At 50.9% G+C, this 17,963-nt stretch overlaps 1 protein-coding gene across 1 annotated transcript in view; it reads right to left on the bottom strand.

The window, feature by feature from the left end:
- The window catches only part of LOC108803613 (poly [ADP-ribose] polymerase 9-like), a 24,091-nt gene that overhangs the window by 3,750 nt on the left and 2,378 nt on the right, over positions 1–17,963 (bottom strand). Inside the window, exons 2-10 of the mRNA XM_018575440.1 lie at positions 16,401–16,625; positions 12,282–12,497; positions 11,577–11,643; positions 8,834–9,391; positions 8,317–8,381; positions 6,810–7,344; positions 6,293–6,357; positions 3,354–3,522; positions 590–732 (exon numbers count right to left, since the gene is read on the bottom strand). Coding sequence (XP_018430942.1) covers positions 590–732; positions 3,354–3,522; positions 6,293–6,357; positions 6,810–7,344; positions 8,317–8,381; positions 8,834–9,391; positions 11,577–11,643; positions 12,282–12,497; positions 16,401–16,625 — 2,043 coding nt within the window. The remainder of the gene's footprint in view (positions 1–589; positions 733–3,353; positions 3,523–6,292; positions 6,358–6,809; positions 7,345–8,316; positions 8,382–8,833; positions 9,392–11,576; positions 11,644–12,281; positions 12,498–16,400; positions 16,626–17,963) is intronic.

The raw sequence follows: 17,963 nt of genomic DNA, 5'->3' as shown, positions 1-17,963 counted from the left end.
AACCGCCAAACCCAGACACGCCCATTGGATTGCCAGACAGAGAAGCGTGATTGGTCCCTCCAGAGACCACGCCTCCTCTTCTCTAGAGTCCAGTGGCGGCGTGCTTTACACCGCGGCATCCCACGCTTTGCATTGCACTTGGTGATGTGCGTCTTGGATGCAGCTGCCCGGCCATGGAAGCCCATTCCATGGAGCTCTCTACGCACTGTTGTTGCGCCAATCTGACGGCCGCATGGAGTTTGGAGGTCTGTAGCTATTGGCTCTGCAGACAGTTGGCGACTTCTGCGCACTGTGCGCTTCAGCATGCGCTGACCCCGCTCTGTCATGTGACGTGGCCGACCACTTCCTGGCTGAGTTGCTGTTGTTCCCGGTTGCTTCCACTTTGTTACAATCCCAGTAACAGGCGACCGCGGCGGAATATTTAGTAGCCGGGAAATGTCACGGAACACCTGAGTCACATGATTTGGAGGGGGAGGGGCCCAATACTTTTGGTAATATAGTGTATGTAAAACCTCCCACAGCTTAGTGAACTGAACCCAGTGCTCACTGACCATCATGCTCCCATACTGCACCCTATTCATAGTGTTACCTTGACCAGAGTAAGTCTCTCTCTCCTGAATGTATCAGCGTGGTCCCGGAATTCCTGACTGGTAGAATCCACCGGAACAACAAGTGAGAGTGAATCTTCAGGACGGCGCCCCTTCTGAACATTCATGGGACTGCCGGTGATGGCTGAGGAAAGAAAACATTACTAAGGTCCGGGGATATGCCGGTCATAGGGAGACGACGCTCTGCGAGATATTGGGTCTGTCCCCACTCCCTCATGCACGTGAACCTCATCTCCAGACAAGACCCAAATTTACCACCAAACCTCCCTCTGCCCCTCCCCCCACAGGTTAGGCAACAGTGACCACACTGTGATTAAGTCTGAGTCTCTATGAGTAAGCTGGAAAGGTGAAACGCGTTGGTGGATGAGCATCTATGGCGGAGGAACTGTACAGTATGTATTTGTACTTTTACTTCCGCTGCGGACCCTCGGAGTGCGGCTACTTCTGGATTTAGCTGTTCTAGGCGGTGGTCTGTCTGCACCGGGGACACAATCGCTGTGCATGCCGGCTCAGGAACCCCCGGGATCACAATGCATGCCGGCTCAGGAATACTGCTCGGTGTTTGTTGTGGATTATCTACGTCTGAAGTCAGTTACAGGAAAGGGAGACGCGAGGATAACGCAAGAACTCTACATGTCAGAAAAAAGCCGACTTCGGCAAGCTCCACCCCCTTGCTGTGTGATACTAAATGGGACCAAATCATTGTTTTTTTAGCTTTATAAACCAAGGTGTCACAAGGGAACGTATACAAAACGTAGGCCGATGAAACATCGGGAGCGGAGGAAATACACAAAGAAACATCAGAAGTATTCCATAACGAGACAACTTTCAAAATGATACAAATAAAATGTATCAAGAAGAGCAAAGACGGTCCCGGAAGAATCCGCCATACAAGTCACAGATCGGTCTGGAGGGCGACACCAGAGACGGGAGGAAGGGAAAGCCCATGCGGCTGCTACGGGGGCCTGGGGGGGGGGCGTGGAAGGCGGACCCCATGAAGGATTGCTGAAGTCTCTGCTGACCCCGTATACCCCTTAGGTCTCGTTCACACCTAGGCTTATTGCATATGCGCGACCGTCGCGCATTTTTTAACCGCGATTCGCGCGTCTCCGAAGGCTACTTGGCTGTATCCCAATGGAAACGCGCAACAAAACGTCCCAAAGTAGTACCTGGACCTTTTCAGGCGCGGGCCATTTTGTAGCGCGTTAGGGACGGGCGGAAATACGGCAAGGTGGGAACCAGACCCATTGAATACAACGGGATTTAGATGTTTGAGCGTTTTGTAGAGCGTTCGTCGAGCGTGGAAACGCGCCACAAAACGTTCAGGTGTGAACGAGGGCTTATGGCATTTCCAATCAAGAAGAGTTGATATCGGGATGTAGAGGAAGAGACTCTGCGGACGGCTCTCCTGCTACCTGTCCTTGATTTAGATTTTAAAGGGTTTGCCATGGGGCCCTATTAACATTTTGCTATGGGGGCCCCATGGTCTGTAGGTTACGCCCCTGCTTTCACTTCACCGTTGCATGCCATCGAGGAAGATAAAAGAGAAAAAAAAGTTTGACCTTCGCGGCTCCACCGGAGTCATAAATAGCCAATAAAAGAGAAACGCGTCTTCGTATATAGAAAACAGAAAGTACGACTCCAGCGTTCCAGAGATACAAGGAATGTGATCAGAGATGATGGAATAGATCATGACAGGGGCGTAACTAGAAATCACAGGGCCCCATAGCAAAACTTTGTATGGGGGGCCCTGTGATTTCTAGTTACGCCCACCTGATAACCCAAACAGCCCACCTAAGGGTGACCCTGCAGAGCCCACCATGGACTCTCTATGGTGGGCTCTGCAGGGTCTCAGGCGGGCGGTCAAGCCCTCTTACCTGTCAGCCCCGATCCTCTGTCCACCTCCTTCTCCTCCACGATCGACTCCTCCGTCACTGGGCCCCGCCTCCTTGATCGCCGGGCCCGCCTCCTCCAATCGCCGGGCCCCGCCTCCCTGATCACTGCCACCTCCTGATCTGGAGGGTGAGCTGAGCGGGAGGATTTCTCCAGATCGCCGATGTTGTCCTAGATTGTTCCCTTCTCCGGCCTTCGCCAAACCCTTCACCCCGAGAGACTCCATAAAAGGAAGAACTCTGGACTTGGGGTCCAGATGGATAAGGCTGACGGGCTAAAAACATTTTTCTCTTCAGTTTGTACTCAAGAAAAAGAAGGAATAGCGACGGTAGTAACGATGTATCATAAAAGTATCCGTATAGGTTGTGGTCAGAGTTACTTAGGCTTCCGAAGTCTTCATGACCCCTACTGATACCCACCTGATGTGTGCCATGATGTTGTGGTCAGCGTGCCAAATAAGGGGGCGCGCTCTAGTGAAATGATAGAACCTGGGGAAGGGCGGGAGGGTCAAGCGCGACCTCGCCGTGACGTGCCTAGGAGCTCCCTGTCCCGGGGTCAGGCGCGCCCCCGCCGTGACGTGCCTAGGAGCTCCCTGTCCCCCTTCTTAAGGGGAGGAGAGCCGCCGCAACTCCTCCCACAAACACGGCCAAGTTACCTTGGCCTATTACTTGTATCAGATAAGAGAATATGAAGAAGTCACCAGGAGCTGATGCAGTGGCGTCACAAGGGGGGTGCGGCCCGCACCTGGGGACCACCATTGGAGGGGTGACATAGTGACGTCTTGGCGGGGTGACACTCGGTTACCGCTCCGGGTGTCACCCAGCCTCGGGACGCCCCTGGTGGATGGCTTACACCCACGAGTCCTCGGGGAGCTTAGCTCGGTGATGGACAAGCTGCCCTTCCTGATTTCAAGGACTCCTTCATGACTGGAACGGTTCCAACTGACCGGCGAAGTGCAAATGTGGTTCCGATATCCCAAAAAAAAGCTTGATGTGTACTGAGGATCTACAAAGCGGTCAGCCTACGGTCAATAGTAAGGTGCTCAGGGATTCTCCGGAACGATTCGTTACAGAAAGGAGTATTACGAGTAACAACCCATATGGATGGATGAGGGATCGCGCTCCTCCGACTAATCTGGGAACATTCTACGAGGAAGTGAGCAGCGGTTTGGATAAAAGGAAGGTCAGTAACACAATGGGGGGGGGGGGGAATTTATCAACACTGGAGCAGACAAAATCTGGAGCACATTTGCACCAGCCAATCAGCATCTCTCTTTCATTTTCAAACGTTACCTGAGCAAACCGAAGAGAGAAGCTGATTGGTTGCCATGGGCAACTGCTCCTGATTCTGTTTGCTCCCCCCATGTGTCTGGATTTTGACACAGTGCCCCGCAAACACTTCATTTACAAGCTGAGGATTATTGGAGTGGAGTCCGGCTCTATGTACGCGGATAGAATGCCGACTTCGGGAACGCGGTGCAGAGTGGCGCGGTATGACTGAGTTAGAGCCTGTTCACATTGAGCGGTTCGCAAATCGCGCGTTTGTCGCGCGATATCGCGCAAATGCTTGCATTGAGCAGGCTTGAATGGCGGCTAAATCCGCTCCAAAAAGGGTCCTGCTGTAGCGACGCGCGACAGCAGGACCCTTTGCCCCATTGAGAAGCATTGGAGAGCGATATCGCGCGGTAAATAGCCGCGATATCGCGGGAATTACCGCGCGATAAATCGCTCAATGTGAACGGGGTCTTAGGGCTGCCACCTTTTCTTCAAGCGAAACCCGAACGCTCTAGCGACGCACGTAAATTTTTTGGGGGAGAATGAGTCGCAGCTTATTTATAAAAAGCTCCACCCATTCTTATGTAAATATCAGAGTTGAGACTATTTTCAGTGGGGGGGGGGGGGGGGGGGGGTAGCCCCTATCTTCATTTTGGTTGCCCCCTGTCTACCTGACATCTTGTGTCCGGGTTTCTGCTGCCATGAAACCCGAACACAGCATCCAAAACCCGGACTGTGCGGGTGAATCTTGGACAGGTGACAAACCCTACTCTGAGTGGGCCAAGTTTGCGAGCGGCAGGCCCCGGGTTTCGTCTTGGGGTGGATGCTGTTTGTTTAGAAACATTCACATTGGTGTCAGGAGTCCAGTATCGGCATTTGCTGATGATACAAAGTATTGCAGAGAAATAACCTCGGCGCAGGATGTGACAATACAGGAAGTCCCGGATACAAGAGGGGGATGGGCTGAGACCTGGCAGTGGGAAAAAAAGTGCAAAATGATACATTTGTTACAAAGTTTCGGCAAGATCTCCATCAGGAGGATTTCTGACCCCGCTACAAATCATCGCTCCGGCCTCATCATGAACATGTGCTCCAGTTTTGGCCACCAGTCAACAGAAGGAATGTCCTAGAATTGGGAAGAGTCCTCCGAAGGGCAATGAAATGAATTATGGGGGCTGGAGGACCTCGGCTGTGAGGAACCATCCAGAACATGAAATGAAGGGGCTCCTCAGAGGAGATCGCCATCTACAAATGAATGAAAAGCCGGTAACAGGTTTCTAATCTGGGGTCCCTGATGAGGACATGTGACCACAATTTGAGGAAAGGAGTTTATTCTGAGATTGCAGAGCGGGTTCTTTAGGGTCAGAGCAGCAAAAATGTGGAATTCCCCCCTCCCCCCTCCTCCAAGTAGTGAAATCAGCTGCGAGTGTTGACAACATCAAAAACATTCTAGATGTCCTCGCTGAGCACGAAATACAGGGATATGTATGAAGAGAAACGTCGCCAACGCACACGTATTGGTTGGACTGGATGGACCCGCGTTTTCTCCAACCATAAGGACTTTGTAACTATGTACATCATGTCCCAGAATTATTTTATTCCCTTTCCTTCTTCCTGTAGTCAGCTTATTATTTCCTGTGACACCATCACACGGCTTCTTACAGAGGCAGCTGCTGAAATTATGTCCGTAACTATATACATAGCCCCTCCCCCCCCTTCCCCAGAACTACATCTACCAAGAGCCCTTTTCAGACACACTGATGGGATTACTGATATGAGAGTGGGAGGTGCTGACACTATGGGAGGGGTTACAAAAAATGAGGAGTGATATGCTCTGTAGTTTGGCAGCGCTGACAACACTTCTTGGCATCTTAGGGCGGCAGAGGCCGTGCTGTTCTCGCTGAACATCCGGCAGATCAACAGATATTTATGTGTACTCAGTGTTTGTCAGGAAGCAGGGGGTTGTTACCCCGGCACGGGGACAATCGGCACGGCGCAGGGCACGGGTTCCCCTCCAGCCTAGTAGAACTCCTGTTGCCCGGGTTGCGGGTGCGCATGCGCGAGTCGCGCAGCGGGTGCACAGTACGCAGGCTGCGTGCGCATAGTGCTCCTGCGCCATTAGGGCCATCGGGTGTGGGCCTTGCTGGGGGAGGTTCCCAGCACACACCTTCCATCTCTCTCGCCTGCCATTGGTTCCCGGGGAGGGAAGCCTCCTGGTTGCCTTGGTGACCGAGGGGCGGTCTTACACCCCCTGGCTATAACAACCTGGCCTGAGCTCTGGCTTATTGCTGAGTTATTCCACCTTATGAACACCTGGCCTCCCTGTTGGATCGTGTTGTTACCTGTTACCCCCCTTCGTTTGTACGTCCCGATTACTGAGCCCGTGGACTGTCTCTCGCCTCTGAACCATCGCTGCCCGCCTCGACCCGGACTGGACTTTGACTACTCTCTTGGATTGCCCCTATTTGTACTTCGTTTCTGGACTTATCGGCCGCTTCCTGCCACTGGGTTCCTTACCACGCTGCCAGCCCGCTGGTACGTCTGACAGTGTTCCTCGGAGACATCACACGGGGAAATTCGTTCTACACAAGAGGAGGAGAGATCCTCTAATGATACTGATTACATGTGGTGCTCGGAGCCCTTCACTTCTATCCTCTTATGACCAGCAATAGTATCCCAACAATCACAATGCTCCAATCTGCTGCCCTATCTGGAGGGGACCTGGACTGGGATGTCCATGGCTTCCCAGGAGGAGATAATGATGACTCCGCTATCAGGAACACTTACTGTCATGAAAAGATGTCCTAAATTGTTGTGCAAACTACGGCAGTCACAGGGAGAGAACCTGTTGGGAACATCACAGCAGGCCGAGGATGCCCATCGTTCTAGGTGAGACCTCTGCCTATCCATAGACACCCTCAGCTTGGAGAACATATGTCTATGGGGGATAGTGAGACGACACTGAGGTCCTCACAGGCTGTATGAGCCCCAGTCCCTGACACCGGGGTGTAGTACAATGTATTGGGGTACTTACTCTGTCTCTGCAGCTGAAACGTTCCATCCTTCCCCTTTGCTGTGAGGTCCTTCATACAGATCACATGATGGGGTTCTGATGTCAGTGTGAGGTCACTTTGGGTCACAAAGGCTTTCTCCAGCTCTCGGTTGGCTTTGGTTGGATATCTCCGAACTCCACTCTTATTTCTATAGAACCAAACCACAGCCGCCTCCAGCAGCTCCTCCTCCAAGGTCACAGCATGCTTCTCCTGTACATCTAAGAGGAGTCGCTCCACCTGTATGACGGCTCTGACCTTGTCCTGGGGGAGACCATCGACCTTCAGAACTGATGTCCCGTTACTCAGCTTCTCCTCGATGGAGACATCTTGGAAATCGGAAGATGAGAGGATATCGTGTTCCTCCTTCCCAAACAGAAGGACGAGGTTATTTTGTATGGAGACGGGGTGAGTTTGGAGAACGTTCTTCATCCAGGCCTCGGCTTCCTCTACACCTTCATTGCTTGTTCCATTGATGATCAGACATGGGATTTCTGAATCAGTGTGGACCCGCGTTTTCTCCAACCATAAGGACTTTGTAACTATGTACATCATGTCCCAGAATTATTTTATTCCCTTTCCTTCTTCCTGTAGTCAGCTTATTATTTCCTGTGACACCATCACACGGCTTCTTACAGAGGCAGCTGCTGAAATTATGTCCGTAACTATATACATAGCCCCTCCCCCCCCTTCCCCAGAACTACATCTACCAAGAGCCCTTTTCAGACACACTGATGGGATTACTGATATGAGAGTGGGAGGTGCTGACACTATGGGAGGGGTTACAAAAAATGAGGAGTGATATGCTCTGTAGTTTGGCAGCGCTGACAACACTTCTTGGCATCTTAGGGCGGCAGAGGCCGTGCTGTTCTCGCTGAACATCCGGCAGATCAACAGATATTTATGTGTACTCAGTGTTTGTCAGGAAGCAGGGGGTTGTTACCCCGGCACGGGGACAATCGGCACGGCGCAGGGCACGGGTTCCCCTCCAGCCTAGTAGAACTCCTGTTGCCCGGGTTGCGGGTGCGCATGCGCGAGTCGCGCAGCGGGTGCACAGTACGCAGGCTGCGTGCGCATAGTGCTCCTGCGCCATTAGGGCCATCGGGTGTGGGCCTTGCTGGGGGAGGTTCCCAGCACACACCTTCCATCTCTCTCGCCTGCCATTGGTTCCCGGGGAGGGAAGCCTCCTGGTTGCCTTGGTGACCGAGGGGCGGTCTTACACCCCCTGGCTATAACAACCTGGCCTGAGCTCTGGCTTATTGCTGAGTTATTCCACCTTATGAACACCTGGCCTCCCTGTTGGATCGTGTTGTTACCTGTTACCCCCCTTCGTTTGTACGTCCCGATTACTGAGCCCGTGGACTGTCTCTCGCCTCTGAACCATCGCTGCCCGCCTCGACCCGGACTGGACTTTGACTACTCTCTTGGATTGCCCCTATTTGTACTTCGTTTCTGGACTTATCGGCCGCTTCCTGCCACTGGGTTCCTTACCACGCTGCCAGCCCGCTGGTACGTCTGACAGTGTTCCTCGGAGACATCACACGGGGAAATTCGTTCTACACAAGAGGAGGAGAGATCCTCTAATGATACTGATTACATGTGGTGCTCGGAGCCCTTCACTTCTATCCTCTTATGACCAGCAATAGTATCCCAACAATCACAATGCTCCAATCTGCTGCCCTATCTGGAGGGGACCTGGACTGGGATGTCCATGGCTTCCCAGGAGGAGATAATGATGACTCCGCTATCAGGAACACTTACTGTCATGAAAAGATGTCCTAAATTGTTGTGCAAACTACGGCAGTCACAGGGAGAGAACCTGTTGGGAACATCACAGCAGGCCGAGGATGCCCATCGTTCTAGGTGAGACCTCTGCCTATCCATAGACACCCTCAGCCTGGAGAACATATCTCTATGGGGGATAGTGAGACGACACTGAGGTCCTCACAGGCTGTATGAGCCCCAGTCCCTGACACCGGGGTGTAGTACAATGTATTGGGGTACTTACTCTGTCTCTGCAGCTGAAACGTTCCATCCTTCCCCTTTGCTGTGAGGTCCTTCATACAGATCACATGATGGGGTTCTGATGTCAGTGTGAGGTTACTTTGGGTCACAAAGGCTTTCTCCAGCTCTCGGTTGGCTTTGGTTGGATATCTCCGAACTCCACTCTTATTTCTATAGAACCAAACCACAGCCGCCTCCAGCAGCTCCTCCTCCAAGGTCACAGCATGCTTCTCCTGTACATCTAAGAGGAGTCGCTCCACCTGTATGACGGCTCTGACCTTGTCCTGGGGGAGACCATCGACCTTCAGAACTGATGTCCCGTTACTCAGCTTCTCCTCGATGGAGACATCTTGGAAATCGGAAGATGAGAGGATATCGTGTTCCTCCTTCCCAAACAGAAGGACGAGGTTATTTTGTATGGAGACGGGTTGAGTTTGGAGAACGTTCTTCATCCAGGCCTCGGCTTCCTCTACACCTTCATTGCTTGTTCCATTGATGATCAGACATGGGATTTCTGAATCAGTGAACTCAGAGGACTTACCATGGACATCAGGTCTGGGATCTGTAGGAAGAAAACAACTACAATATAAGAGGAAGACTATATACTGGAAGACTCGACTACGACAAGAGTGATAAGAAACTTTCTACCAATGGCCTCCAACCGTAATCACCGCAATCCGGCACTGGGAAGGAGACGAGGCTTCCAATGACAATAGTTACATAGACGTCAAACAGACCATCAAATCCAACCAGCAGAGGAAACAATGTATATACATAGAAAGCCTCCATATAGAGAACTCTATGCCCACAGATACCCGCCACTGATCCAGAGGAAGGCCACACAGACCCCCCCAAAGCATGGACCGATTCACTCCAACACGGGAAACATTCCTTCCTGATCCCCTAAGACAATCGCATTCCCGGGATCAACAATCTCTCATGTTCATTACTTATCACAACTCTTACTGTGAAGAAGCCTTTCCATATGAGGAGGACGAAATCTGGAGCCTCTGTGCACGGCAACCAATCAGCTTCTCTCTCTCATTTTCAAATTTTATCTGAGCAAACGGAAGAGAGAAGCTGATTGGTTGCCAGGCACAGATGCTCTATATTCTGTCTGCTCCAGTTTTAATAAATTCCCCCCATTCAGTTCCCCTCGTAGCGGAGCTCCTCCATAACTCCGGTCACTTCCCTTCTCTGGACTCTCTTCTGTTCCACAACATCCTTCTCTGAATTGGATGTTAAAGTTCCCGTCACATTCCCGGCACATTTACATAAACCCTAAAGATTTCTTCCTGACTGACACACAGTTTTATCCCCCGCCCCCATTGTGGGAGGGGCAGAGACACAAACTACTGGGAGGAAATCTCACCATTGTGGGAGGGGCAGAGACACAAACTACTGGGGGGAATCTCCCCATTGTGGGAGGGGCAGAGACACAAACTACTGGGGGGAATCTCCCCATTGTGGGAGGGGCAGAGACACAAACTACTGGGGGGAATCTCCCCATTGTGGGAGGGGCAGAGACACAAACTACTGGGGGGAATCTCCCCATTGTGGGAGGGGCAGAGACACAAACTACTGGGGGGAATCTCCCCATTGTGGGAGGGGCAGAGACACAAACTACTGGGGGGAATCTCCCCATTGTGGGAGGGGCAGAGACACAAACTACTGGGGGGAATCTCCCCATTGTGGGAGGGGCAGAGACACAAACTACTGGGGGGAATCTCCCCATTGTGGGAGGGGCAGAGACACAAACTACTGGGGGGAATCTCCCCATTGTGGGAGGGGCAGAGACACAAACTACTGGGGGGAATCTCCCCATTGTGGGAGGGGCAGAGACACAAACTACTGGGGGGAATCTCCCCATTGTGGGAGGGGCAGAGACACAAACTACTGGGGGGAATCTCCCCATTGTGGGAGGGGCAGAGACACAAACTACTGGGGGGAATCTCCCCATTGTGGGAGGGGCAGAGACACAAACTACTGGGGGGAATCTCCCCATTGTGGGAGGGGCAGAGACACAAACTACTGGGGGGAATCTCCCCATTGTGGGAGGGGCAGAGACACAAACTACTGGGGGGAATCTCCCCATTGTGGGAGGGGCAGAGACACAAACTACTGGGGGGAATCTCCCCATTGTGGGAGGGGCAGAGACACAAACTACTGGGGGGAATCTCCCCATTGTGGGAGGGGCAGAGACACAAACTACTGGGGGGAATCTCCCCATTGTGGGAGGGGCAGAGACACAAACTACTGGGGGGAATCTCCCCATTGTGGGAGGGGCAGAGACACAAACTACTGGGGGGAATCTCCCCATTGTGGGAGGGGCAGAGACACAAACTACTGGGGGGAATCTCCCCATTGTGGGAGGGGCAGAGACACAAACTACTGGGGGGAATCTCCCCATTGTGGGAGGGGCAGAGACACAAACTACTGGGGGGAAATCTCTCAGCAATATGAATACAACTGACCACAGAGCTCGCACATGGATGGATAGCGGCCAATGTTTTCATTTGTGGTGTATTCATATCGGTGAGTATTTGAAGACCTCGGTTGTAGAAATAGAAGTGTGTGGACGGCCCTGACCCTCGATGACAATGAGAGGACAATCTGACACTAAACACTCACAATGATACATACAAGAAAAGATACAAATAATAATAATCAGAACAATGGTGATAATACTCTGTAAAGTAATGATAACACGGGGGAGACATTCATGTAAAGACTTCGGCTCCCCTCACCTCTCTGCTCGGCTCCGCTCTCTGTAATCTCGGGCCATCCTTGTGACTTGCACTGATCTTGAAAAGCCTTTATAAGAAAGTGACACAGTGAATATATATATATATAATTTTCACACTTTAATTCAAGTTTGCGCTGAGACAAATAAGAATGACGGTTAAAGGAGAACTACGAGGTCAGGGCTTTCCCCCATAGTTCTCGTTAGGGTAACGGGAGGACACAAACTAGCGTCCTCCCGTCACCCTAGGCTCAGTATATAGGGAGCTACAGCTCGCGGTATACTGAGACGTAGAGGCAGAGCCAGCTGTACCCGCCCCCTCCCCCGTCCGTTCCGCCAGTCAGCGCTGGTGGATCGGAGCGGGGAGGGTGGAAATCCCTGCAGGGAGCTGTGAGTGACAGTCACCACTCTCTGCAGGGAGATGATCGAGAGGCGAGCGAGCGCCGGTATGTGTTCCCTCACCTCCCGATCTACTGAGCTGACCTGTGGCAGTCTCATTGTAACATGTCGGCTAGAACTACGAGGATGAGTGAAAATCACCCCCCTCATGGTTCTCCTTTAATGGAGTCAGAGATAAAGACTTGTCTGCAGCTAATCACATCCAGCCATTGCACACAATAAAATCTGATTCCCCAGTGAGCCCCTGGCCCCTTCCTCCCCCATCTACATTTACAGATAATTATGTTATTATAGTGAATTATTATCTCACCTTGTAAGTCTCTGTGTCCTGCGGGTGAATGACAATATACACCTGCATGGAGCACCGATGTCCTCCGGCGAACCTCATCACAGCGTCCACCATGACGTCAGCCACATCCTTCTTGGAAAGACCAAAATTTCCCGTTCCCAGTGCAGGAAATGAGATTGAGGGGCAGTTATTTTGGTGTGCGGTGTTCAGACATTGTGCGGTGGCTTGTCCCACAGCCTGCAACAAATAGAACATCATACAATGGTGGGGGAGTAGAAAGCTGTCCACATACATAGGGGGATCTGGCCCTCCCACATACATAGGGGGATCTGGCCCCCCCACATACATAGGGGGGATCTGGGCCATCCACATACATAGGGGGGATCTGGCCCGCCCACATACATAGGGGGGATCTGGCCCTCCCACATACATAGGGGGATCTGGCCCGCCCACATATATAGGGGGATCTGGCCCGCCCACATACATAGGGGGGATCTGGGCCATCCACATACATAGGGGGGATCTGGCCCGCCCACATACATAGGGGGGATCTGGCCCGCCCACATACATAGGGGGTTTTTTTTATGTGGCCCGCCCCAATAAATAGGGGGGATCTGGCCCATCCACATACATAGGGGGGATGTGGCTCGTCCACGTTTTGTCCGATTCCTGTGAATTGGCCAAAATTCTTACTGTGGGTGGTCCTGCTGGCACCACTCAGCTCAATAAACCTCAATTGAAAAATGAAAGGAGCCGGGTGGAAAACTGTCAGCAAATGTATTCTGACAGCCGGGGTGATGTTCAACATGGATGAGGAGATTGAACGGTTTTCTTGCTGAAGGAGGAAAAAAATAATATGTATGGCCAGCTTATCTCCATCTGCTTTGGATGAAAAGATTAGGGACAGAAAGACAGAAGCACTTTGTGCTCTTGAAGGTGGAAAGAGGACACAACCTTAGATAAGAAAGTAGGCCTAAGTCTCAAGCCAGATTTATCTCTATAAAAGGAAAGGTGGAAGACAAGGCAGCCAGCTCAGAGGCCATCCGAGCCAAAGTGATGGTGACTAGAAAGACAACCTTCTGAGACACAGACATGGGGGAAAGCTCCAATGACAGTTTAAGGGACAGAAAGTACAAGGTCAGGATCCCATGGAGCCTGGGGGGGGGGGGGGGGCTTTAACAGGAGCAACAATATCGGTGGGATCCTGGACAAGGGTATGGACCAAAGAATGAGAAGTCAAGGGTCATTGGAACAGGATCACCAAAGCCAACATCTGCCCCTTAATGGTGCTCAGCACCAGACGCTGACCCGCTGAAGAAAGTCATTTGAGTAGAATCTGAGTAACTGAACAGTTCCATGCGTTCCGTCTAAGTGCCTTGCATGTAGATATTAGTTCTTTAAAGTGCGTTAATATACCTTATGAGAAGAGGGCTTCTGAACCCTGAGCATGGTAGCGATCACTTTCCCAAAGAGCCCACCCTCCCTCAGCACCTGGGCTTTAATAGCCATGTCATTAAAATCAGTGACCAGGAAACAGAATGTAAAACTGGGCCAAAAGAACCAGGGGCTGCCACATGACATACATGACCAGACACACTGGATCAGAGTCCAAGGTTCTTCCTGACCAAGGTATAAGAATGGAGGGAATTTCTTCTGGTTCTATCCTCTGCAGGACCCGAGGAAGAGGATTATAGCGGAGAAATGGGATAGACCACTTCTTAAATGATTCCTATAGAAAGAGATAAAGGGTGGAGAGGCCCCTTAGGAACAGAGAAGGGCCATCAGGCCGCTTCCAATGTCTAGAGGGCAGATCATCAAATTGTTGATGATTAGGAGATTGTGTAGGTGTGTGGAAGCCAGAGCAGCCGCCAAACTCCACAAGCAGGCAGAGGGGTCTTCAACCCAAAGTATATGTATCTTGCAGCACTCCTTACCGGATTTTTGAAAAATTGCAAATGGATGCCCGCAGTGACCACGGGGGCACCGTGAAATAATCTGAAGATATGAGGGATGTCACCAGCCCACCAAGCTGTAGTGTTCAGCTTCAGTGTAGTGTTTGTCATTAAAATGGACAATTGCTGAACACTACAGCTTGGTGGGCTGGTGACATCCCTCATATCTTCAACCTAAAGTGTCTCAATCACTGTCTAAAAAAATAAAAAATAAATAAATCACACGAAAAGGTAGAAAACAATAGATATTATACTCACCTTCCTTCCGGCTTCTATAGTGAAGGTGTGAGGTAATTCTCTCACTGATAAGATCCCGGGGGAATGTTGGGTTCTGCAAATCACCGTGACTAGATTTGGACTTCCTTACGTTCCCTGGATCTTGTTGGAAGGACAGTGATGTCACTCTTGCCCCATGGGTGAAAGGTCAGCATATTATCTAATGTTTTCTCCCCTGCAGGTGATTTTCTTACACTGTTACCCCGTGTTTAGCCAAAGGCCGGGTGGACACATTTAAAAAATGGACCTTGTATTTTAGATGGAAGACCCACTTTAAGGCAAGAAACACAGGTGAGAGGTCAAGCGCCTGACCTTTGGACAGGTACCAGGATGCCAGGCTGTAGGTACTCACTAAGGCTGTGCGGCAATATGGTGAAAGGAAGTAAGCCGTGTTGTGTCCCCCGTGGTGGAGAGGCCACATGGAAAGTTGCTCTGCAGGAAGACGTATATTCCACTTTCTGTGAGTGAAACTCCAGTGGACATGAGCATTCTGATCCGGACGAACCAGCAAATCAACAAAATTCCATTGATTCGGCGGTTCATCCAAATCCGAACTAGCCAATTATTATAGGTCCGAAAATACAAAAAAACATATTTGGGCACATAAAGCGCTGTGCAGACTGTAGGCGCTATATAAATTCTGTATAATAATATCAATCATTCGTTGACAGAACATGCGATGGCCATATCAGCCATATCGCCATCTTGGAGGCAGGGTGCATGACACCATGTGTGCGTGGCGTCGGGTGACGTCACATGCCTGGATCAGTGCTGCCACCTTAGGCCCCATTCACACTGAGCGATTTATCAAGCGATTTTTGCAGCGATATCGCTCTGTGTAGCGTCTCCAATCCATTTCAATGGAGCTGTTCACATCTCGTCGCTCAATATCGCTTGTAGCTCGTCGCTCCTACATGATCCTTTTTTCGAGCGATTTTGCTCCTGATTGCCTACAGCCCAATAGGTAAAAGTCGCGCGACAAGTCGCTCAATATCGCTCATATAAAATCGCACGGAAAATCGCGCAATTTTCATGTCGCTCAGTGTGAATGGGGCCTTAGTGTACACACCAAGATGGCAGCGCCCATACAGGCGTGTGACGTCTTGTGCCCGCCTCCACGATGGCGGTGCACATGCGCAGAGTGCGCCGGTGGCTGATATGCCTGCTGAGTGTTCTTCTATTTACATGTGAGGCTAAATAGTATAATTATTCATTTTGTTTGACGAAACAAATGAAAACGTTTTGTATTTTTCATTTATTTTTGTCCAAAATGAATTTTTGCACGTATTTATTAATAGGTATAAGTGATCGTATGAGTGAAATCATGAGTCCCGCCAAGGTCCCCCCCATCCCCCCACTGGGCCACTGTTCTCTTCCAAAATGGCAATCAAAAAGACTGAACTCTCTGCAGAGGACTCAAGACTGGGGCGGAAGTGTTCTGTATTTCTGCAGGGGTCGTGGCTGTGGTTGGAGGTTCTGATAGAGCAGTGTGTGTGTGTGTGGGGGGGGGGTCCATATATCAAAGGAAGATCACAGCAGAGTGGTAATGGGTGAATAGGAACAGCGTTGGTGGAAATAAAGGATTTCCTGATTCTGGGATGGATGGAGAAAGCTTGTCCATAGAAGGGGAATTTATCAAAACTGGAGCAGACAGAATATGGAGCAGCTGTGCATGGCGACCAATCAGCATCCACCTTTCATTTTCAAATCTTAACTGAACAAGCTGAAGAAAGATGCTGATTGGTCTGTGTGGCCACTAAAGGGTGTGGCCACTGAGGGGTGTGGTCACTGAGGGGCGCTGTAAAGCTTTCTCGCACAGGGCGCCTAAAGGCCTAAGGCCGGCCCTGACTCCCCTCATTGTTCTTATTTGTTTCCATCAGAGACACACAGAGGGAACAGCTGACATACTCACATCTAGAAGGCTTCTTTGATAGTAAGACTGCAGGATCACATGATAGACGAAGTTACAGGGAAGTCTGTATCCCATTGTAGGGAACATGGTTGGAAAGGGATAGTAGGGTCGATAATTATTAACTTCCATCTGCAACTCATACCCGGCCTTGGCAAGGATTGCTGTTGAGGTCTGTCCGCCATTCATGTTCAGGTCGGGGCCGAGCGAATTCACAATCACTGCCGTCTGTCAAGAAAAAAAATCAAAGGAAATCGTATTACCGCAGCGACAGTGTAAAGCCGCGTTCACGCGGATCCAATTGTGACCGATTCAGTAGGAATTGGAAGTTGTTGACAGGAGTCTGTCAGATATGTCCGTGTGTACAAAAGGAGAACTATGAGGTCAGGGCTCCCCCCATAGTTCTCCTTAGGGTAACGGGAGGACACAAACTAGCGTCCTCCCGTCACCCTAGGCTCAGTATATAGGGAGCTACAGCTCGCGGTATACTGAGACGCCGCAGCCGGAGCGGATCCCGACAAGTATGCCAGGATCCGCCCAGCTGCGTGAGTGACAGCTGGCTCTGCCTATCTAGGGGCAGAGCCAGCTGTACCCGCCCCCTCCCCCGTCCGTTCCGCCAGTCAGCGCTGGAGGATCGGAGCGGGGAGGGGGAATCCCTGCAGGGAGCCGTGAGTGACAGTCATGGCTCTCTGCAGGGATAGATTGAGAAGTGAGCGAGCGACGGCATGTGTTCCCTCACTTCCCGATCTACTGATCCGACGTGTGACAGTTTAATTGTCACAGGTCGGCTCGAACTATGAGGATGAGTGATTTTCGCCCCCCCTTCCCCTCATAGTTCTCCTTTAACTCTACACACATCACAAGGCCATTCCAAGGGAGGCGTGCGCAGCACTTCACGTCTCACACGCTGGGTGCTTATTACACATTAATAGGAACCCGCGCTCCCATTGCACTGCGTCTCATTCATGGGTGAGCAACATTCACAATGAAGAGACTATTACTGATGCTCTAGCCCGGGGGGAGGCAACCTCAGCACTCCGGCTGTTGTGGAACTACAAGACCCATGAGACCTTGCAAGACTCTGACAGCCGCAGGCGTGACCCCCAGAGGCATCTGTGTGTAATATTCGGCTTTGGCTGGGATGATTTCGCTACTTTGACACTCGGCTCTCCCCATTAGCTACTCCAACTGCTTCAATCCTTTTATGTCTCTCTGTTACGAAACTTTGTTTCTACTTGAAGTTTGATACGCCAAAGCACAAGATTGAAGAAATAGGTCACCAGCACTCCATAAGTTAAAATGAATGAGTCCTTTTAATGGACAATGATGTCACAGAAATCCAACATGAGCCTGTTGGACAAAATCCAACTTCGGCTCATGTTGGATTTCTGTGACATCATTGTCCATTAAAAGGACTCATTCATTTTAACTTATGGAGTGCTGGTGACCTATTTCTTCAATCTTGTGTTTTGCACGGTGCCATCCGTGAAGTTACTTCGAGCACCATCTATTTGATTGTTGGCCGGGACTGCTGAAAGGTGTGCGGAGGGCATTTCCATCAATTGC

The sequence above is a fragment of the Nanorana parkeri genome, unplaced genomic scaffold (assembly GCF_000935625.1).
Source record: "Nanorana parkeri isolate BGI_ZX_2015 unplaced genomic scaffold, ASM93562v1 scaffold3931, whole genome shotgun sequence".
NCBI classification, from domain to species: Eukaryota; Metazoa; Chordata; class Amphibia; order Anura; family Dicroglossidae; genus Nanorana; species Nanorana parkeri.
This window is presented reverse-complemented; position numbering and strand designations above follow the sequence as displayed.